Below are 15,785 nucleotides of genomic sequence, written 5' to 3'. Positions count from 1 at the left end.
ATGAGTGTTCTTCCTATGTTTTCCTCTAAGAGTTTTATGTGTCCGGTCTTACATTTAGGTCTCGAATCCATTTTGAGTTTATTTTTGTGTATGGTGTTAGGGAGTGTTCTAATTTCATTCTTTTATATGTAGCTGTCCAGTTTTCCCAGCACCACTTATTGAAGAGACTGTCTTTTCTCCATTGTATATCCTTGCCTCCTTTGTCATAGATTAGTTGACCATAGGTGCGTGGGTTTATCTCTGGGCTTTCTATCCTGTTCCATTGATCTATGTTTCTGTTTTTGTGTCAGTACCATATTGTCTCGATTACTGTAGCTTTGTAGTATAGTCTGAAGTCAGGGAGTCTGATTCCTCCAGCTCTGTTTTTTTCCCTCAAGACTGTAGGTGTCTTTGCCAATAGCTTTGGCTATTCGGGGTCTTTTGTGTCTCCATACAAATTTTAAGATTTTTTGTTCTAGTTCTGTAAAAAATGCCATTGGTAATTTGATAGGGATTGCATTGAATCTGTAGATTGCTTTGGGTAGTATAGTCATTTTCACAATATTGATTCTTCCAATCCAAGAACATGGTATATCTCTCCATCCGTTGGTATCATCTTTAATTTCGTTCAACAGTGTCTTATAGTTTTCTGCATACAGTTCTTTTGTCTCCCTAGGTAGGTTTATTCCTAGGTATTTTATTCTTTTTGTTGCAATGGTAAATGGGAATGTTTCCTTAATTTCTCTTTCAGATGTTTCATCATTAGTGTATACGAATGCAAGAGATTTCTGTGCATTAATTTTGTATCCTGCAACTTTACCAAATTCATTGATTAGCTCTAGTACTTTTCTGGTGGCATCTTTAGGATTCTCTATGTATAGTATCATGTCATCTGCAAACAGCGACAGTTTTCTTCTTTTCCAATTTGTATTCCTTTTATTTCTTTTTCTTCTCTGATTGCCGTGGCTAGGACTTCCAAAACTATGTTGAATAATAGTGGCGAGAGTGGACATTCTTGTCTTGTTCCTGATCTTAGAGGAAATGGTTTCAGTTTTTCACCATTGAGAATGATGTTTGCTGTGGGTTTGTCGTATATGGCCTTGATTATGTTGAGGTAGGTTCCCTCTATGCCCACTTTCTGGAGAGTTTTTATCATAAATGGGTGTTGAATTTTGTCAAAAACTTTTTCTGCATCTATTGAGATGATCATATGGCTTTTCTTCTTCAATTTGTTATGTTAAAATGGTGTATCACATTGATTGATTTGCGTATATTGAAGAATCCTTGCATCCCTGCACTTGCACTTGATCATGGTGCATGATCCTTTTAATGTGTTGTTGGATTCTGTTTGCTAGTATTTTGTTGAGGATTTTTGCATCTATATTCATCAGTGATATTGGTCTGTAATTTTCTTTTTTTGTAGTATCTTTGTCTGGTTTTGGTATCAGGGTGATGGTGGCCTCATAGAATGAGAGTTTGGGAGTGTGCCTTCCTCTGCAATTTTTTGGAAGAGTTTGAGAAGGGTGGGGGTTAGCTCTTCTCTAAATGTTTGATAGAATTCACCTGTGAAGCCATCTGGTCCTGGACTTTTGTTTGTTGGAAGATTTTTAATCACAGTCTCAATTTCATTACTTGTGATTGGTCTGTTCATATTTTCTATTTCTTCCTGGTTCAGTCTTGGAAGGTTATACCTTTCTAAGAATTTGTCCATTTCTTCCAGGTTGTCCATTTTATTGGCATAGAGTTGCTTGCAGTAGTCTCTTACGATGCTTTGTATTTCTGTGGTGTCTGTTGTAACTTCTCCTTTTTCATTTCTAATTTTATTGATATGAGTCCTCTCCCTCTTTTTCTTGATGAGTCTGGCTAATGGTTTATCAATTTTGTTTATCTTCTCAAGGAACCAGCTTTTAGTTTTATTGATCTTAGCTATTGTTTTCTTTGTTTCTGTTTCATTTATTTCTGCTCTGATATTTATTTCTTTCCTTCTGCTAACTTTGGGTTTTGTTTGTTCTTCTTTCTCTGGTTCCTTTAGGTGTAAGGTTAGATTGTTTATTTGAGATTTTTCTTGTTTCTTGAGGTAGGCTTGTATAGCTATAAACTTCCCTCTTAGAACTGCTTTTGCTGCATCCCATAGGTTTTGGATCGTCGTGTTTTCTTTGTCATTTGTCTCTAGGTATTTTTTGATTTCCTCTTTGATTTCTCCAGTGATCTCTTGGTTATTTAATAACGTATTGTTTAGGCTCCATGTGTTTGTGTTTTTTACGTTTTTTTCCCTGTAATTGATTACTAATCTCATAGCGTTGTGGTCAGAAAAGATGCTTGATATGATTTCAATTTTCTTAAATTTACTGAGGCTTGATTTGTGACCCAAGATGTGATCTGTCCTGGAGAATGTTCTGAGCGCTTGAGAAGAAAGTGTAATCTGCTGTTTTTAGATGGACTGTCCTATAAATATCAATTAAATCTATCTCGTCTGTTGTGTCATTTAAAGCTTGTGTTTCCTTATTAATTTTCTGTTTGGATGATCTGTCCATTGGTGTAAGTGAGGTGTTAAAGTCCCCCACTATTATTGTGTTACTGTCGATTTCCTCTTTTATAGCTGTTAGCAGTTGCCTTATGTATTGAGGTGCTCCTATGTTGGGTGCATATATATTTATAATTGTTATATCTTCTTCTTGGATTGATCCCTTGATCATTATGTAGTGTCCTTCCTTGTCTCTTGTAACATTCTTTATTTTAAAGTCTATTTTATCTGATATGAGTATTGCTACTCCAGCTTTCTTTTGATTGCCATTTGCATGGAATATCTTTTTCCATCCCCTCACTTTCAGTCTGAATGTGTCCCTAGGTCTGAAGTGGGTCTCTTGTAGACAGCATATATATGGGTCTTGTTTTTGTTTCCATTCAGCAAGCCTGTGTCTTTTTGTTGGAGCATTTAATCCATTCACATTTAAGGTAATTATCAATGTGTATGTTCCTATTACCATTTTCTTAATTGTTTTTGGTTTGTTTTTGTAGGTCCTTTTCTTCTCTTGTGTTTCCCACTTAGAGAAGTTCCTTTAGCATTTGTTGTAGAGCTGGTTTGGTGGTGCTGAATTCTCTTAGCTTTTGCTCTGTAAAGCTTTTGATTTCTCCATCGAATCTGAATGAGATCCTTGCCGGGTAGAGTAATCTTGGTTGTAGGTTCTTCTCTTTCATCACTTTAAGTATATCATGCCACTCCCTTCTGGCTTGTAGAGTTTCTGCTGAGAAACTCTGTTAACCTTATGGGAGTTCCCTTGTATGTTATTTGTCGTTTTCCCCTTGCTGCTTTCAATAAATTTTCTTTGTCTTTAATTTTTGCCAATTTGATTACTGTGTGTCTCGGCATGTTTCTCCTTGGGTTTATCCTGTATGGGACTCGCTGCGCTTCCTGGATTTGGGGGGCTATTTCCTTTCCCATGTTAGGGAAGTTTTCAACTATAATCTCTTCAAATATTTTCTCGGGTCCTTTCTCTTTCTCTTCTCCTTCTGGGACCCCTATAATGCGAATGTTGTTGCGTTTAATGTTGTCCCAGAGGTCTCTTAGACTGTCTTCATTTCTTTTCATTCTTTTTTCTTTATTCTGTTCTGCAGCAGTGAGTTCCACCATTCTGTCTTCCAGGTCACTTATCCGTTCTTCTGCCTCAGTTATTCTGCTATTGATTCCTTCTAGTGTAGTTTCCATTTCAGTTATTGTATTGTTCATCTCTGTTTGTTTGTTCTTTAATTCTAGGTCTTTGTTAAACATTTCTTGCGTCTTCTCGATCTTTGCCTACTTTCTTTTTCCGAGGTCCTGGATCATCTTCACTATCATTATTCTGAATTCTTTTTCTGGAAGGTTGCCTATCTCCACTTCATTTAGTTGTTTTTCTGGGGTTTTATCCTGTTCCTTCATCTGGTACATAGCCCTCTCTGCCTGTTCATTTTGTCTGTCTTTCTGTGAATGTGGTTTTTGTTCCACAGGCTTCAGGACTGTAGTTCTTCTTGCTTCTGCTGTCTGCCCTCTGGTGGATCGGCTCTCTCATTCTTGTCATTCAGATCGCAATGAATATGTCACCTTTCCAAAAAAGCCTTGCCTCACCATCTAAAGTAAGCTCACAGGAGCACATTGTCATAACACTGTATTTTATCAATACTTCCCTTCCAGGACCTGATATTTTTGCTTTTATTTTTTAAAAAAAACTTGTTTATTGTGTGTCTCCTCCCTCTAGAACATAAGCTTCCTAAAAGCAGAGACCTTGTCTGATTCTTTGCTAGAGCTCCCAGTGCTTAATCTGGGCCCTGGCTCACTCTGTAGACTCCAAATATTTGTTGAAGAGGATCCCCAAACATATATGCTTGAATATCAATATGGTACTCTTAAAGTTTTTAAAAACTTCTTTAATAAGACTTTCAGTCATGTTTTTGGCAAATTTCTCTGATAGGTGAAACCTATTGACTGTTGACTAGCAACTTAGAGAAAAGGCAAGAAAGTGCTTTGCAAGGTTACAATCAGACTACAGATGTAGGACATTTACAATCAGTATTAATGTGGTGATCTCAGTATTGGGAGAAATATGAAACATGCCATAGATTTGTTTGATCAACACAATGATGGAAATTCTGGTCATAGTATGGGTTTTCATCAGAGGTGTACTCTGCCTAAAGCACTCACGTGGGTTTGAGAGAGGACTTTAGAGAATGAAGAGGCAGGGGGGCTCCTCAGCTGAGACTTCAGAGGCATTAACAGTCTGCAGAGTCGACCGAAAATAATCTCACTCCAGCTTCATCCTGGCAACTTGAGGCTTTGTAATCTGAGGAGAGAGCTGGGGGGAGTCTGTAGGGCTTTCAGCTTTCATAGTCAGACCTCATCTGTTTTGCTGCCCTGGTCCTCGTGAGCTGTGCTAGTACCGTCAACGGACAGACTTCTGAGGAGGGAAGAAGCAGGTGGAGTTGGTTTGTTTTAAATTCTGGCACAAGAATATTACAAACTGGTGGAGCCGAGAAAGGAACCACCTAATATGCACCATCTTAGCTGGTTTCTTTTTTGTCTTCACTTTATATGATGGACGAGCATTACCTTTCATTTGGGTCAGTAGGTAATATCAAGTGACCCCTGTTGGCTCCGAGTGGGTTTAGACCTAGACTTTATAGACACAAAAGGGCTACTTCTTTTTTTTTTTTTAATTTTTTATTGAAGTAGAGTTGAATTACAATGTTATGTTAACTACTGCTGTACGTCAAAGTGACTCAGTTATATATATATATAATGTTCTTTTTCATATTCTCTTCCATTATGGTTTATCACAGGATATTGAATATAGTTCCCTGTGCTATACAGTAGGACCTTGTCATTTATCCATCCTATATATACCAGTTTGCATCTGCTAATCCCAAACTCCCAATCCATCCCTCCCCCAACCCCCTCCCCCTTGGCAACCATCAGTCTATTCTCTTATGTCCATGTTTCTGTTTCTGTTTCATAGATAGGTTCATTTGTGTCATATTTTAGATTCCACATATAAGTGATATCATGTGGTATTTGTCTTTCTCTTTCTGACTTCACCTAGTATGATGATCTCTAGTTGCATCCATGTTGCTGCAAATGGCATCATTTCATTCTTTCTTACTGCTGAGTAATATTCCATTGTATATATGTACCACATCTTCTTTATCCATTCATCTGTCAATGGACATTTAGGTTGTTTCCATGTCTTGGCTATTGTGAATAGTGCTGCTTTGAACATAGGGGTGCATGTATCTTTTTGAATTATAGTTTTGTCTGGATATATGCCCAGGATTGGAATTGCTAGATCATATGGTAACTCTATTTTTAGTTTTCTGAGGAACCTCCATGCTGTTTTCCACAGTGGCTGCACCAGTTTACATTCCAAAAGGGCTACTTCTAACTTGCCTTCTTGATTAAGTGCTTACTACCAGCAGAATTTTTAATTACGGTGATTAGCTAATAAAATACAGGGAGCCTCCCCTATGCTTAGTATTAGCTAGATTAGATTCTTTACCAAGAGATGCATTTCTAAATGAGACCTGCTTAGTCACTAATGAGCTATTATTCAAGGTGAATGCCAATCACTTCATAAATTCATCACATAAAAAAAAATGCCCACACTGAAATTTTTATAATAGCTTTACAGAGATACAATTCACATACCGTGTAATTTACCCATTTAAAGTATATAGGCCAACAATTTTTAGTATATTAACAAAATTCTCTAACCATCATCACTCTCAGTTTTAGAGCATTTTCATCACCCCAAGAAGAAACCCCACACCCATTAGTAGTCAGTTCCCCTTCTCCCGTCCCCTAGCTCAACCCCACCAATCTAATTTATGTTTCTATGGATTTGCTTAATTCTGGACACTCTATATAAATGGATTCATAATATGTGAGCTTTTGTGTCTGGCTTCTTTCACTTAGCACAGGGCTGTCCAGGTTCATCCATGTTGTAGCACGTGTCAGTGCTTCATCCCTTTTTATTTGTGAATAACATTCCATTGTATGGATTTACCGTGCCTCACTTGGACATTTGGGCTGTTTCCACTTTTTGGCTACTATATATATGCTACTATGAACACACGTATATGTGAGTCTTTATGTGAACATATATTTTCATTTCTTTTTCCACGGTGGTTTTTGAGTTGGGAAAAATCAAACATAACTAAATGTGGCTTTTTGTTTAAAACACAAGTGTCTAACTTGGAGCACAGAACATGAGGCCAGAGAAGCCTGAGATGTGGTCCTTCCCCTTCAGCGGCCCACGGCCTGGCCCAGTGTGGAGGCCGGAGCGTCAGAGCTCATTGCCTGTCCCCTGCCCTTCCCTTGCAGGGAGCTGCTGCGCTGCGAGGCCGCACTGGCCAGGCTGTACTGCCGCATGGCCCTGCTCAACATCTTCGCCCCCAAGCTGCCTCACCTGTTTACCCGCCTCTTCCACATCCCTGCCATCCGGGACATTACCCTGGAGCACCTGCAGCTGCTGTCCAATCAGCTCCTCGCTCCTCCCCTCCCAGGTAAACCTCGGCTTTGCCGCTGTCACTGCAGAAATTAGGCCCAGGATGGAATAGCCCTGAGGGTGAGCCGGGCGCCGAGCAGGAGCTGTGCTTAGTGTCCTTGTTCTCCACGTGAGCAGGGGGAGGAGTCCCAGCACAGGACCTTTAGACTTAGTGTAGATAAACTGCACGAAAGATTGCAGCTGTCTTTGCAGTACTTTCTCACTCTTTGAAAAATCTAAGTGTATTAGATGACATATTTAGTCATTAACCTATTAAGCATTCGTTAAGCAAACTAATCGTGGATCAAGGAAAACGAAGTCTTATTTATGAAATCTAGTCACTGTACTGTTGTCACAGACATTCTGTTTGACGTGTAAAGACAGGAAAACGTTCCTGCCATCAAACGCCACCAAAGAGACCTAGTTGATTCATCATGACCTCAAGCGGAGCTGTTTTAATGGGCCAGCCTGTGTGCATCTGCTCAACGTGGGGCCCTTGGAGTGTGGGCTGATGCTGTGTGTTTGCTCCCTTGGTGAATACTAAGTGATGACTCTGCCCTCAACCCGGCTGAAGACTGAAGGGCCCCTTCTGTCTTCCTCTGGAACCTTGGCCTCCAGCCTGCTTCCCTTGACCTCCTAGCTACTAAGATGGGAGCAGGAGTGAGAGGGCAGGTGGCATTCTAAGCATAAAGGACATCTCTCAAAGCCATGGGGTCCCAGCCAGTGCCTGTGTGAACTACATCTCCACAGGCCACTTCAGCACGTGGGGTCCACTAGCCCACCCCAAGAACTTAGAGGCTCCAAAACAGACCTGAAAAGCTTTAACGTGCTTGTGGAAGAAGCTTTGCCACAGTGACTAACACTTGCTTTATAAACTCCACTCTGAGCTACCCCAGTGGTTCCTTGGTGAAACTCCAGGTTGGCCAGGACAGCCAATAGGTCAGGCTCTGGGAACCCCTGAATCCAAGCAGCTCCACTTCTACCTGCTTAATAGACCTGGGCTTCAACTCAGGTTTTTATTTTAGGCAACAGTTTTGTAGCTTAAAAGAAAGCAAAAATTTAAAGACCACCAAACTCCTGAATCCCCCACCCCCTGCAGGATCTGATTGGTAACGTCTATTATCCAAGACGTATGTCCAAGCTAACCCATCCTGGTTTTCTGGACAGAATGCTCCTGGTTCGTTGCCAGGATCTCACAGCCCTTGGCTGCTGCTGTTCTTGTTGACTTGTGTTTTCTTTCCTGTCCCCAGACGGCACCATCAGCTCCAGCTGCATCCTCCTGGCACAGTCCCTGCAGCACTGCATCCATTCCCAGAACTGCTCGGCCACGGACCTCTTCTACCAGGGCAGCTCCCAGACAGTGAGAGAGTGGCTCAACGTGGCCATCACTCGGACCCTGCACCAGGGTGAGGAGAGCCTGTTGGAGCTGACGAAACAGATCTGCTCTTTCCTGCAGGTAAAAGTCCAAAGTTCTGATGTCCCTAAAGTGGGGTTACAGGTTTCAATTGGAAATCTTATTGGCTGGCTGAAAATGACACTTTCTTCCCCAAGCCCCACTAGTCTGCTTTTCTTCGCAGCTCCCCTGCCTTGTCCCATCCGTGGTGTCCTTCCTCCCAGAGGGCTTTTTTGTCCTCCTGATCCTGTTACAGTGTATGCATTGGCTCTCCTTTGCCTGGGAGCTGGGAAAAGGAAATGCTCTCTTGTGTTTAACCCGTGGCTTTCCCTGTTAAATGTCTCTGCAGACGGCACCAGAGCAGTTCCCCTCCGAAGAGTTTCCAATTTCCGAGTCCAAGGTCAACATGGACGTCAATTTCCCGGGGGCGGCTTTCGTCGTCGTATCTTGCAAAGAAAGTCAGTCTGGATTCCGCAAAGAGTAAGTTGCCCGTACTGCAGAAGATGGTGATGGGGAGAGAAAAGTAAGACAGATCCTGGTGCAATTTACAGAAGAAAAAAAACTCATTGCTTTTATTCTTTAATGCATACTGTACTTGAACATGATTTACAGTTCTTCCCTAATTTCCATGTTTTGGAAATTAGTCTATATAAAGAATGACCTTCGAAAATGTAATGGAGGTGACTTACGTGTGCCCAGTTCTCACCCCCCCTCTCACAACAAAGTGTTTGTTGATGTGGTTGGACTCTGCTGACACTCATCCCTCCTCCTCAGCTCCTCTCTGTACAAGGCGCCGTGGGCGCGGGTGCTCGTGTACGGGCTGGGCCACAAAGTGAAGCGAAATGGCCAGCTAAACCTCATCGAGGCCATCTGTTACCCGCGGGATGCGTCTCCGGCCAACACGGGGCTCACGCCGCCTCCCACCACCAACCAGTACCCTTCTGTGATCCTCTCCACAGACAAAGTCCACATCAAACTGGGTAAGTCTCTGAATTAGCTCACAGTAATAAGAACAGCTTTGAAGTCATTCTCTGCTTTCCTTCTTTGTGAAAATTGAAAGGATTTTCTACCGTGCTGTGTTCCAGTTTCCTATGGGTAAAGAATAGGACTGCTTGGAGCAGTGTATTTCAGAGACAGTGGATTAAAAGTTCTCCCTTTCCTGCCAGGGGAAGACCTGGCAGATGCTGCCCAGACTACAGTGGGGATTTCCTTTCCTTTCACAAGCGTGTGCTGTTCAGTATGATCTAAACAGAGCAGTCCCATCACTTAGCTGTAATAATCCTGGCTGCCCTTCAAGTTCTCATTAAAACTGAATTCTCTCAGGTATAATGTGGCTCCCTGGGGCACGGGCCTCAGTGATCATCCGCTCCCCATGTCAATGGTAAACAAAGCCTGGTGGTGGCCAGGCTGGGAAGCCCAAGTGGTCTTGTCTCCCTGGCATCCTTTGTTAAGCCTCTGCAGATTTGGATTTAGATGAGGTCTCCATCTCTGTAAATCCTGAAGCTCTCGCTGACTGTCTGCTTTGTATACTGGGGCCAGCTGACTCTGTTTCTGAGTCAACACACAGAGGAAGGGCAACCTAGTCTCAGACTTGCACTGCACGTCCTTGGCATGTTGGACAGGAGAAGATGGACACATGTTTGTTAGAGACAATTATAAAGATGTATTTGAACTTTCAGCCAAAATTGGGCCTTGGCTTCTGCACAGCTCCAATCCTGGAGACATTGCATCCTTAGGGAACAAAATGAAAGGACATTTCTTAAGATATTTGGTCAATGCTAAACAAGTTTATGATCTCTTTTTATTAGTGTCTATTTTTTTCATTGTATTTTGCCTACACTGTTTTTAAAATTTATATTAAACACAGAAGATCTCTGTCTTACCTATCATTCCCCAAATAAACATTCACCCCAAAGTACAGGCCAGTCAACATGGTTCCTCCTGACCCGGCCAGAGACCCCTGGTACCCCAGCTTATGTCTGACCAGTGCTTGTGGAGGGGGTTGGGGTGCGGTGCAGGGTGTGACAGGGATCAGACCTCAGGGTCTTTCTTCTCTTGTCGTAGGCAGCTTCGGTCAGATTCAGGCCATGACAATGACCGAAGGCAGTAAAAGAGAATTCTGGTAGTTCCTGAAGTCTGGGGGCCCCCTTGCTGGTCCACTCTGTAAATCTAAAATAAGCTGATGCTCCCATGGGATTGCAGCTGCACCAAAGGGTTGGTTATTTCTTTACCAGGCTGGGACCATTCCAGTTTAAAAGCATCTTTTAAAGTCTGACTTACTATTTCCATGCCAGGTCATCAGGCTGGTTGGTATCTGACTGACTGGGAAATGTTTATCCTTCCCTGTCCCCACTGCTGCCCTTTGTCCCATTCTCACACCAGCAGGTGGACTCCTTGAGGATGTCCTCCGCTCCTCCTGCGCCTGCAGCTGACTCTGTCTGGAGTGTGGGGAGTGACATTTCCTCTCGCCCCCAGTGCATGAGTGGACAGGCTTTCCGGCCCTGTTTCTCTGTGCACACCTGGCAGGTCTTTATCGCAAGCTTGTTTTGATCGGGTGCTACCAGTCATGAGCTTTCCTTCTGGGCGCTTCTTCTAGGGGTGTCTCCCCCTCCCGGAGCCGTGCTGGTGTTACATTCTCTGCCCCTTGAGTTCCCACTGGCGATGGCCTTCGCAGAGCAGCTGCTGTCCTGGAAGTCGGAGGACGGCGAAGGGAGATCTGAAGACGAGCCTGACACCATCCCGACGTCCGTCCTCCTGCAAGTGGTGGAGCTGCTCGGTGAGGCCTCCCTTCCCTCAGGATCAGTCTGGTGGAGCTGGCTGGGTGCCTGGGGAAGGAGCTGGCCGGTGTGCCTGGGGTGGCCACAGTGGCCTGGGTGGCGACAGCTCTCGTCAGCTTGCTGTCAGTTGGGCTTGGGGAATTGAGTGGAAAGTGTAGCCTAGACTGCCAAATCCATGATTTGCAGGGTATTTTCATTATTTTGAGGGGTGGCATCTAACCAGGAAAATAAGATTAATTTTATCATACTTTACTTTAAAACACAAACATATGCCATTATTGTAACTTTGATTCTGTAACCTTGTTCACTTCCATACCACCCTTCACCTTCAAACATTATGACCTCACAGCACCTGAAAGGTTACAGAGAGATGGCACTTTAGCAAAACTCATGGAATGGTAAACTTAAAGAGTTGTGAACTTAGCATATAAATTTACCTCAAAATTTTTCTAAATATTGAGCTTTAATTAATGATATGATATGTCTGCTTAAGTGGTTAGGGATAAAAATACTGATATCTGCAACTTATTTTGAAATAATCAAAAACTAAGATGAGTCTATGGATGAATAGAGGGATAGATAGATGTGTAATAAAGCAAACACAACTTTATTACACATGTAATAATGTTAATGGTAGAATCTAGGTGGTGAGCATCCAAATATTGACTGTATAAGGTGTTCAACTTTTTTATATTTTTGTATTTTTTCATAATAAAATGTTGGAGGGAAAAACATGTTGGCAAACTCAGGTGCCCTCGGGGTCAGGGAGATGATGTAACTGAGAGAAATTCGAGAGGAAAGTGGACCCAGGACCTCCAGGGAACTGGAGGGCACGTGTCCTGTTGGGCAGCCACTGAGCCCTGCTACTCATTTGCTGTATAAGAACGTGGCCCTAGTCCTGCCAGATACTGTCACTTTTTATTTCAAGAAAAGCCAGAAATCTAGATATTGATGTGAACTTCCCAGTTTCTAAATGTTGACAACTAATTCACATTCTTAAAAACACATTGGGCAGGGGGTCGGAAGAGGTGAGCAGGGAACCACTGGCTGTGGGAACAAGATGTATGTGGCCGGTCTCAGCTCTCGGGCCACGATTTGCAATTTTGGTGGAGATTTCTCTCCAAGGCCGTCGTCTTCCAAAAATGTCCAATGGCAGAGGAAGGACCACAGAGAAGGAAATAGGAGCACCTGAGGGCCTGGCCTTAGACCCCATTGGCCTTTGTTCCCTGTCAGTGGCTCCATGAGCACCATGTCCCGTGACAGCCATGAGTTCATTACCAATTAGAATTATCAAAACAGCATCACCCCTGAGAGTAGTCAGCCTAGTCCCCTCCTTCGTGGGTGCTGGGCCTAATTGGGATTCTCGGTAAGTCAGCCAGACCTGGCCGTTGGGACTCCCTGTCTGCAATGTGACTGGGGATAGAAGACACGCATCTGGCATGAAGGGGACATTGGCACAGATGTGTGGCCCACGGTTGTTCTAGACAGTATTTCCTAGACTTCAGTCATTCTCATGCCACCTTTATGTGATTTCTGCCACGTCTACGAATCATGCCTATCAATATTTATTGATTTGTTTTTATGGCAATCAACTCCTTTCTCCTTTTTTTAAACTTATACTGAATTTTAAAGGAAACTTTATGTTGCTACTTGAAACAGAAAATTAGTATCCCTTGCCATAACTAGAAGATAACTATAAAAATAAAAAGTTAAGCAGTTACTGTTAAGAAATTCTGGCTAACTACTGTTCCCTGTGGAAGGCTCTGGGTCTCTGGGCTATTCTCCATTAAGAATGTTCTAGCCCCAGAGTGAGGCTTTCTTGTTGACAAAATCAGGACTGAAAGAGGAGTTTAAAAGGAATCATTTTTCCGTGTGTATTTCTGAGCTATCTGGTAAAATTGGATTGTATGCCCCCAGTAGTAAGCGTCCCATGGTTCAGGAAACATTATGCTAGTGATTTGTCACCAACCTGCTTAATAACTTTATGAGAAAGAAAATAATGATTTCGGGGCCAGAGCTGCAGAAGCTGGCTCCACGCAGCCACCTGGCACAGGGGTGAAGGCCCCCGGCTCTGGGGCCAGCCTGCCCGGCTCTGCCCTGTGAGACTGTGTGACCGTGTGGCAGCCGTGTGAGTCCTTCAGCTCTTTGAGCCTCTGTTTCTTCATCTGTGAGATGGGGATGAAGGATGTAATGTTTGTTTCACGCGGTCGCTGTGAGGGCTGACTCCATTAAAGTGCCTTAGAACAGTGCCTGGCACATAGTAAGCTCTGTATAGGTGATTTTTTTTTTTTTGCTTTCATTCGCCTCAGGAAACTTCCTGTGGACCACGGACATGGCGGCCTGCGTGAAAGAGCTCGTTTTCCACCTCCTGGCAGAGCTCCTGCGCACGGTGCACAGCCTGGAGCACAGGAGGCACCCTGCCGGCCTGTCCTCGTCCATCGCCCTCCAGCTGAACCCCTGCCTGGCCATGCTGATGGCCCTGCAGTCGGAGCTCCACAAGCTGTACGACGAGGAGACGCAGAGCTGGGTCTCGGGCAGCACGTGCGGAGGCTCGGGGACCGTGGCGGCCACCGACCAGGGCAGGTTCTCTACGTATTTCCACGCGCTCATGGAAGGGTGCCTGGCGGTGGCCGAGGTGACCCTGCCTACCAACATGAGCGTCACTGCCAGCGGGGTGACCTCGGCGACCGCCCCAAACCTCAGCGACTCGTCGTCCTCCTCGTCGTCCTCCCCAGGACAGACGCCGCAGAGCCCCAGCCTCCTGTCCAAGAGGAAGAAAGTCAAGATGAAGCGGGAAAAGGCCTCCTCCTCCGGGAAGCGCCAGTCCTCGCGCTCGGTGGACTCGGACCCCGCCGTGCTGAGCATCGGGGGTGGCAAGCCTGAAGACATGCTGTGGTTCCATCGCGCCCTGACCTTGCTCATCATCCTCCGGCACCTCACCAGGAAGGACCCGCAGGGGCTGGGTGTGACGAGCGACGCCATCGCCGACGCCTGCCAGGCCCTGGTGGGTCCCACCGCCCATAGCCGCTTGCTGGTGATCTCTGGGATCCCCACCCACCTGGACGAGGGCATCGTCAGAGGCGCCATCCGCAAGGCCTGCAACGCCCACGGCGGGGTCTTCAAAGACGAGATCTACATCCCCCTGCAGGACGAAGACCCCAAGAAGCCAAAAGACAAGGCCGAGGGCGGTGATGGGAAAGCCGAGCCAGAGAAGACCCTTGGCTTCCCCAGCACAGACAGCTTGGAGGTCAGCACGTCCCGCAGCCCGACCCCCGCCATGAGCATCAGCGCGTCTGCGTCCACCAGCCAGGCCTCCATCTGCAGCTCCCAGGGCATCTTGCAGACGGTCAGCGACGCCTCCGCGGAACCGCTGCCCTCGGGCCTCGAGCTGCCCATCCCTGCGGGCTTATTGGAGCCCCACGTAGTGTCCAGCCAGGAGAGCCTGGACGTTTCCCTGTGCAGCACCGGCAGCCTGGGCAGCCTTGGGAGCCTGGGGGAGCCACTGGACAACGCAGAAACGGCCTCAGTGTCAGACATGGGCTCCATGTACACAGTCACGTCCCTGGACAAGCAGCCCCTCGCAGCACGCCCCATCAAAGGCTTTGCGGTCGTGGAGGTAAGCACCTCACGCCTTGGCAACCACTCAAATCATGAGCGGTTAGAATCCCCCAGGCCTCTTTAAGCCTTCCAATATTATTTCCAAGGGACTAACTAATAGGTGACATTGGGGCACTTAGCGGGCTCCCTGAGGCAGCTCTTGGAAACAGCAGTGATTCATCATGTTGATTATCTGTATTTGAGGTCCCATCTCTGAGTGTGATAGCAAGTCTGATGTCAGGAAGTAAATACAGTTCATTGCGGAGTGTGGGAGGGGCTCCAGGGGCTGACCTTTCCTGATGGGTGGGCGTCATCGAGCGTTTTCCAACTCAGGCCCCAGTGACCTCTTTTTGAGTGGCTTTGGGTTGTTTTAACCATTGCCATTGGCAGGAGGGATCCCCACTGAGCAGGGTGAGAACAGACTTGCCGTTCTGTTCTGAGTGATTCTGAGTTTCGGATGCTGCGTGTGTTGCCAGATTACATTTCCACTTCAAGATCCCGTGTGTTTCCTGGGCCTCCTTGTTTAGAAATCCTGCATCCTGTGTCTTCCTGCCCCCTGTGTAACGGGAGTCGGGTGCAGAGTAAAAACCATCCTCGCCCTTATTAGATATGGAGGGAAAGGCGCTAGGAGGAGAACTTGCACCCCCTTGCTCCCCACCCCACGGGCTCTGACAGGAGAGCTCAAAGATCCAGGGGTTGACTTCCTCCCAGAATCTGTCCACCTTCTCCCTGGGGATTTTCTCGGAGCCAAGCGTGGACTTTAACCCCCTGGGCATCTGCATAGAGCCACAGACCTGACCGGGGTTTAGCAACAGAGATGTCCAGTTGAGTTGTTCTCCTGCAAGTTACCACTGTTGGCACATAAGAGAGACTTTGCCAGGAAGGCCAGCTCGCCCAAGTCAGGCCGCGCTCACAACGCTGAAGACAAATAGAGGGTTTCAGGGACAGACGGGAGGGAAAGAAAGTTCATACAGCTAGCTGAACGACTGGTCTCTCCACTCAAATCCTTACCCTTTTTCTTGTTCACAC

At 45.4% G+C, this 15,785-nt stretch overlaps 1 protein-coding gene across 9 annotated transcripts in view; it reads left to right on the top strand.

Moving 5' to 3' along the window:
- HECTD4 (HECT domain E3 ubiquitin protein ligase 4) overlaps positions 1-15,785 on the top strand; it is a 194,701-nt gene that overhangs the window by 157,327 nt on the left and 21,589 nt on the right. For all 9 annotated transcript variants that reach the window (XM_061170219.1, XM_061170217.1, XM_061170218.1 and 6 more), the window contains 6 exons: positions 6,827-7,008; positions 8,240-8,445; positions 8,732-8,862; positions 9,157-9,362; positions 10,979-11,158; positions 13,469-14,775. In XM_061170219.1, the coding sequence (XP_061026202.1) occupies positions 6,827-7,008; positions 8,240-8,445; positions 8,732-8,862; positions 9,157-9,362; positions 10,979-11,158; positions 13,469-14,775 (2,212 nt within the window). The remainder of the gene's footprint in view (positions 1-6,826; positions 7,009-8,239; positions 8,446-8,731; positions 8,863-9,156; positions 9,363-10,978; positions 11,159-13,468; positions 14,776-15,785) is intronic.

Source organism: Eubalaena glacialis, chromosome 15 (genome assembly GCF_028564815.1).
Source record: "Eubalaena glacialis isolate mEubGla1 chromosome 15, mEubGla1.1.hap2.+ XY, whole genome shotgun sequence".
NCBI classification, from domain to species: domain Eukaryota; kingdom Metazoa; phylum Chordata; class Mammalia; order Artiodactyla; family Balaenidae; genus Eubalaena; species Eubalaena glacialis.
This window is presented reverse-complemented; position numbering and strand designations above follow the sequence as displayed.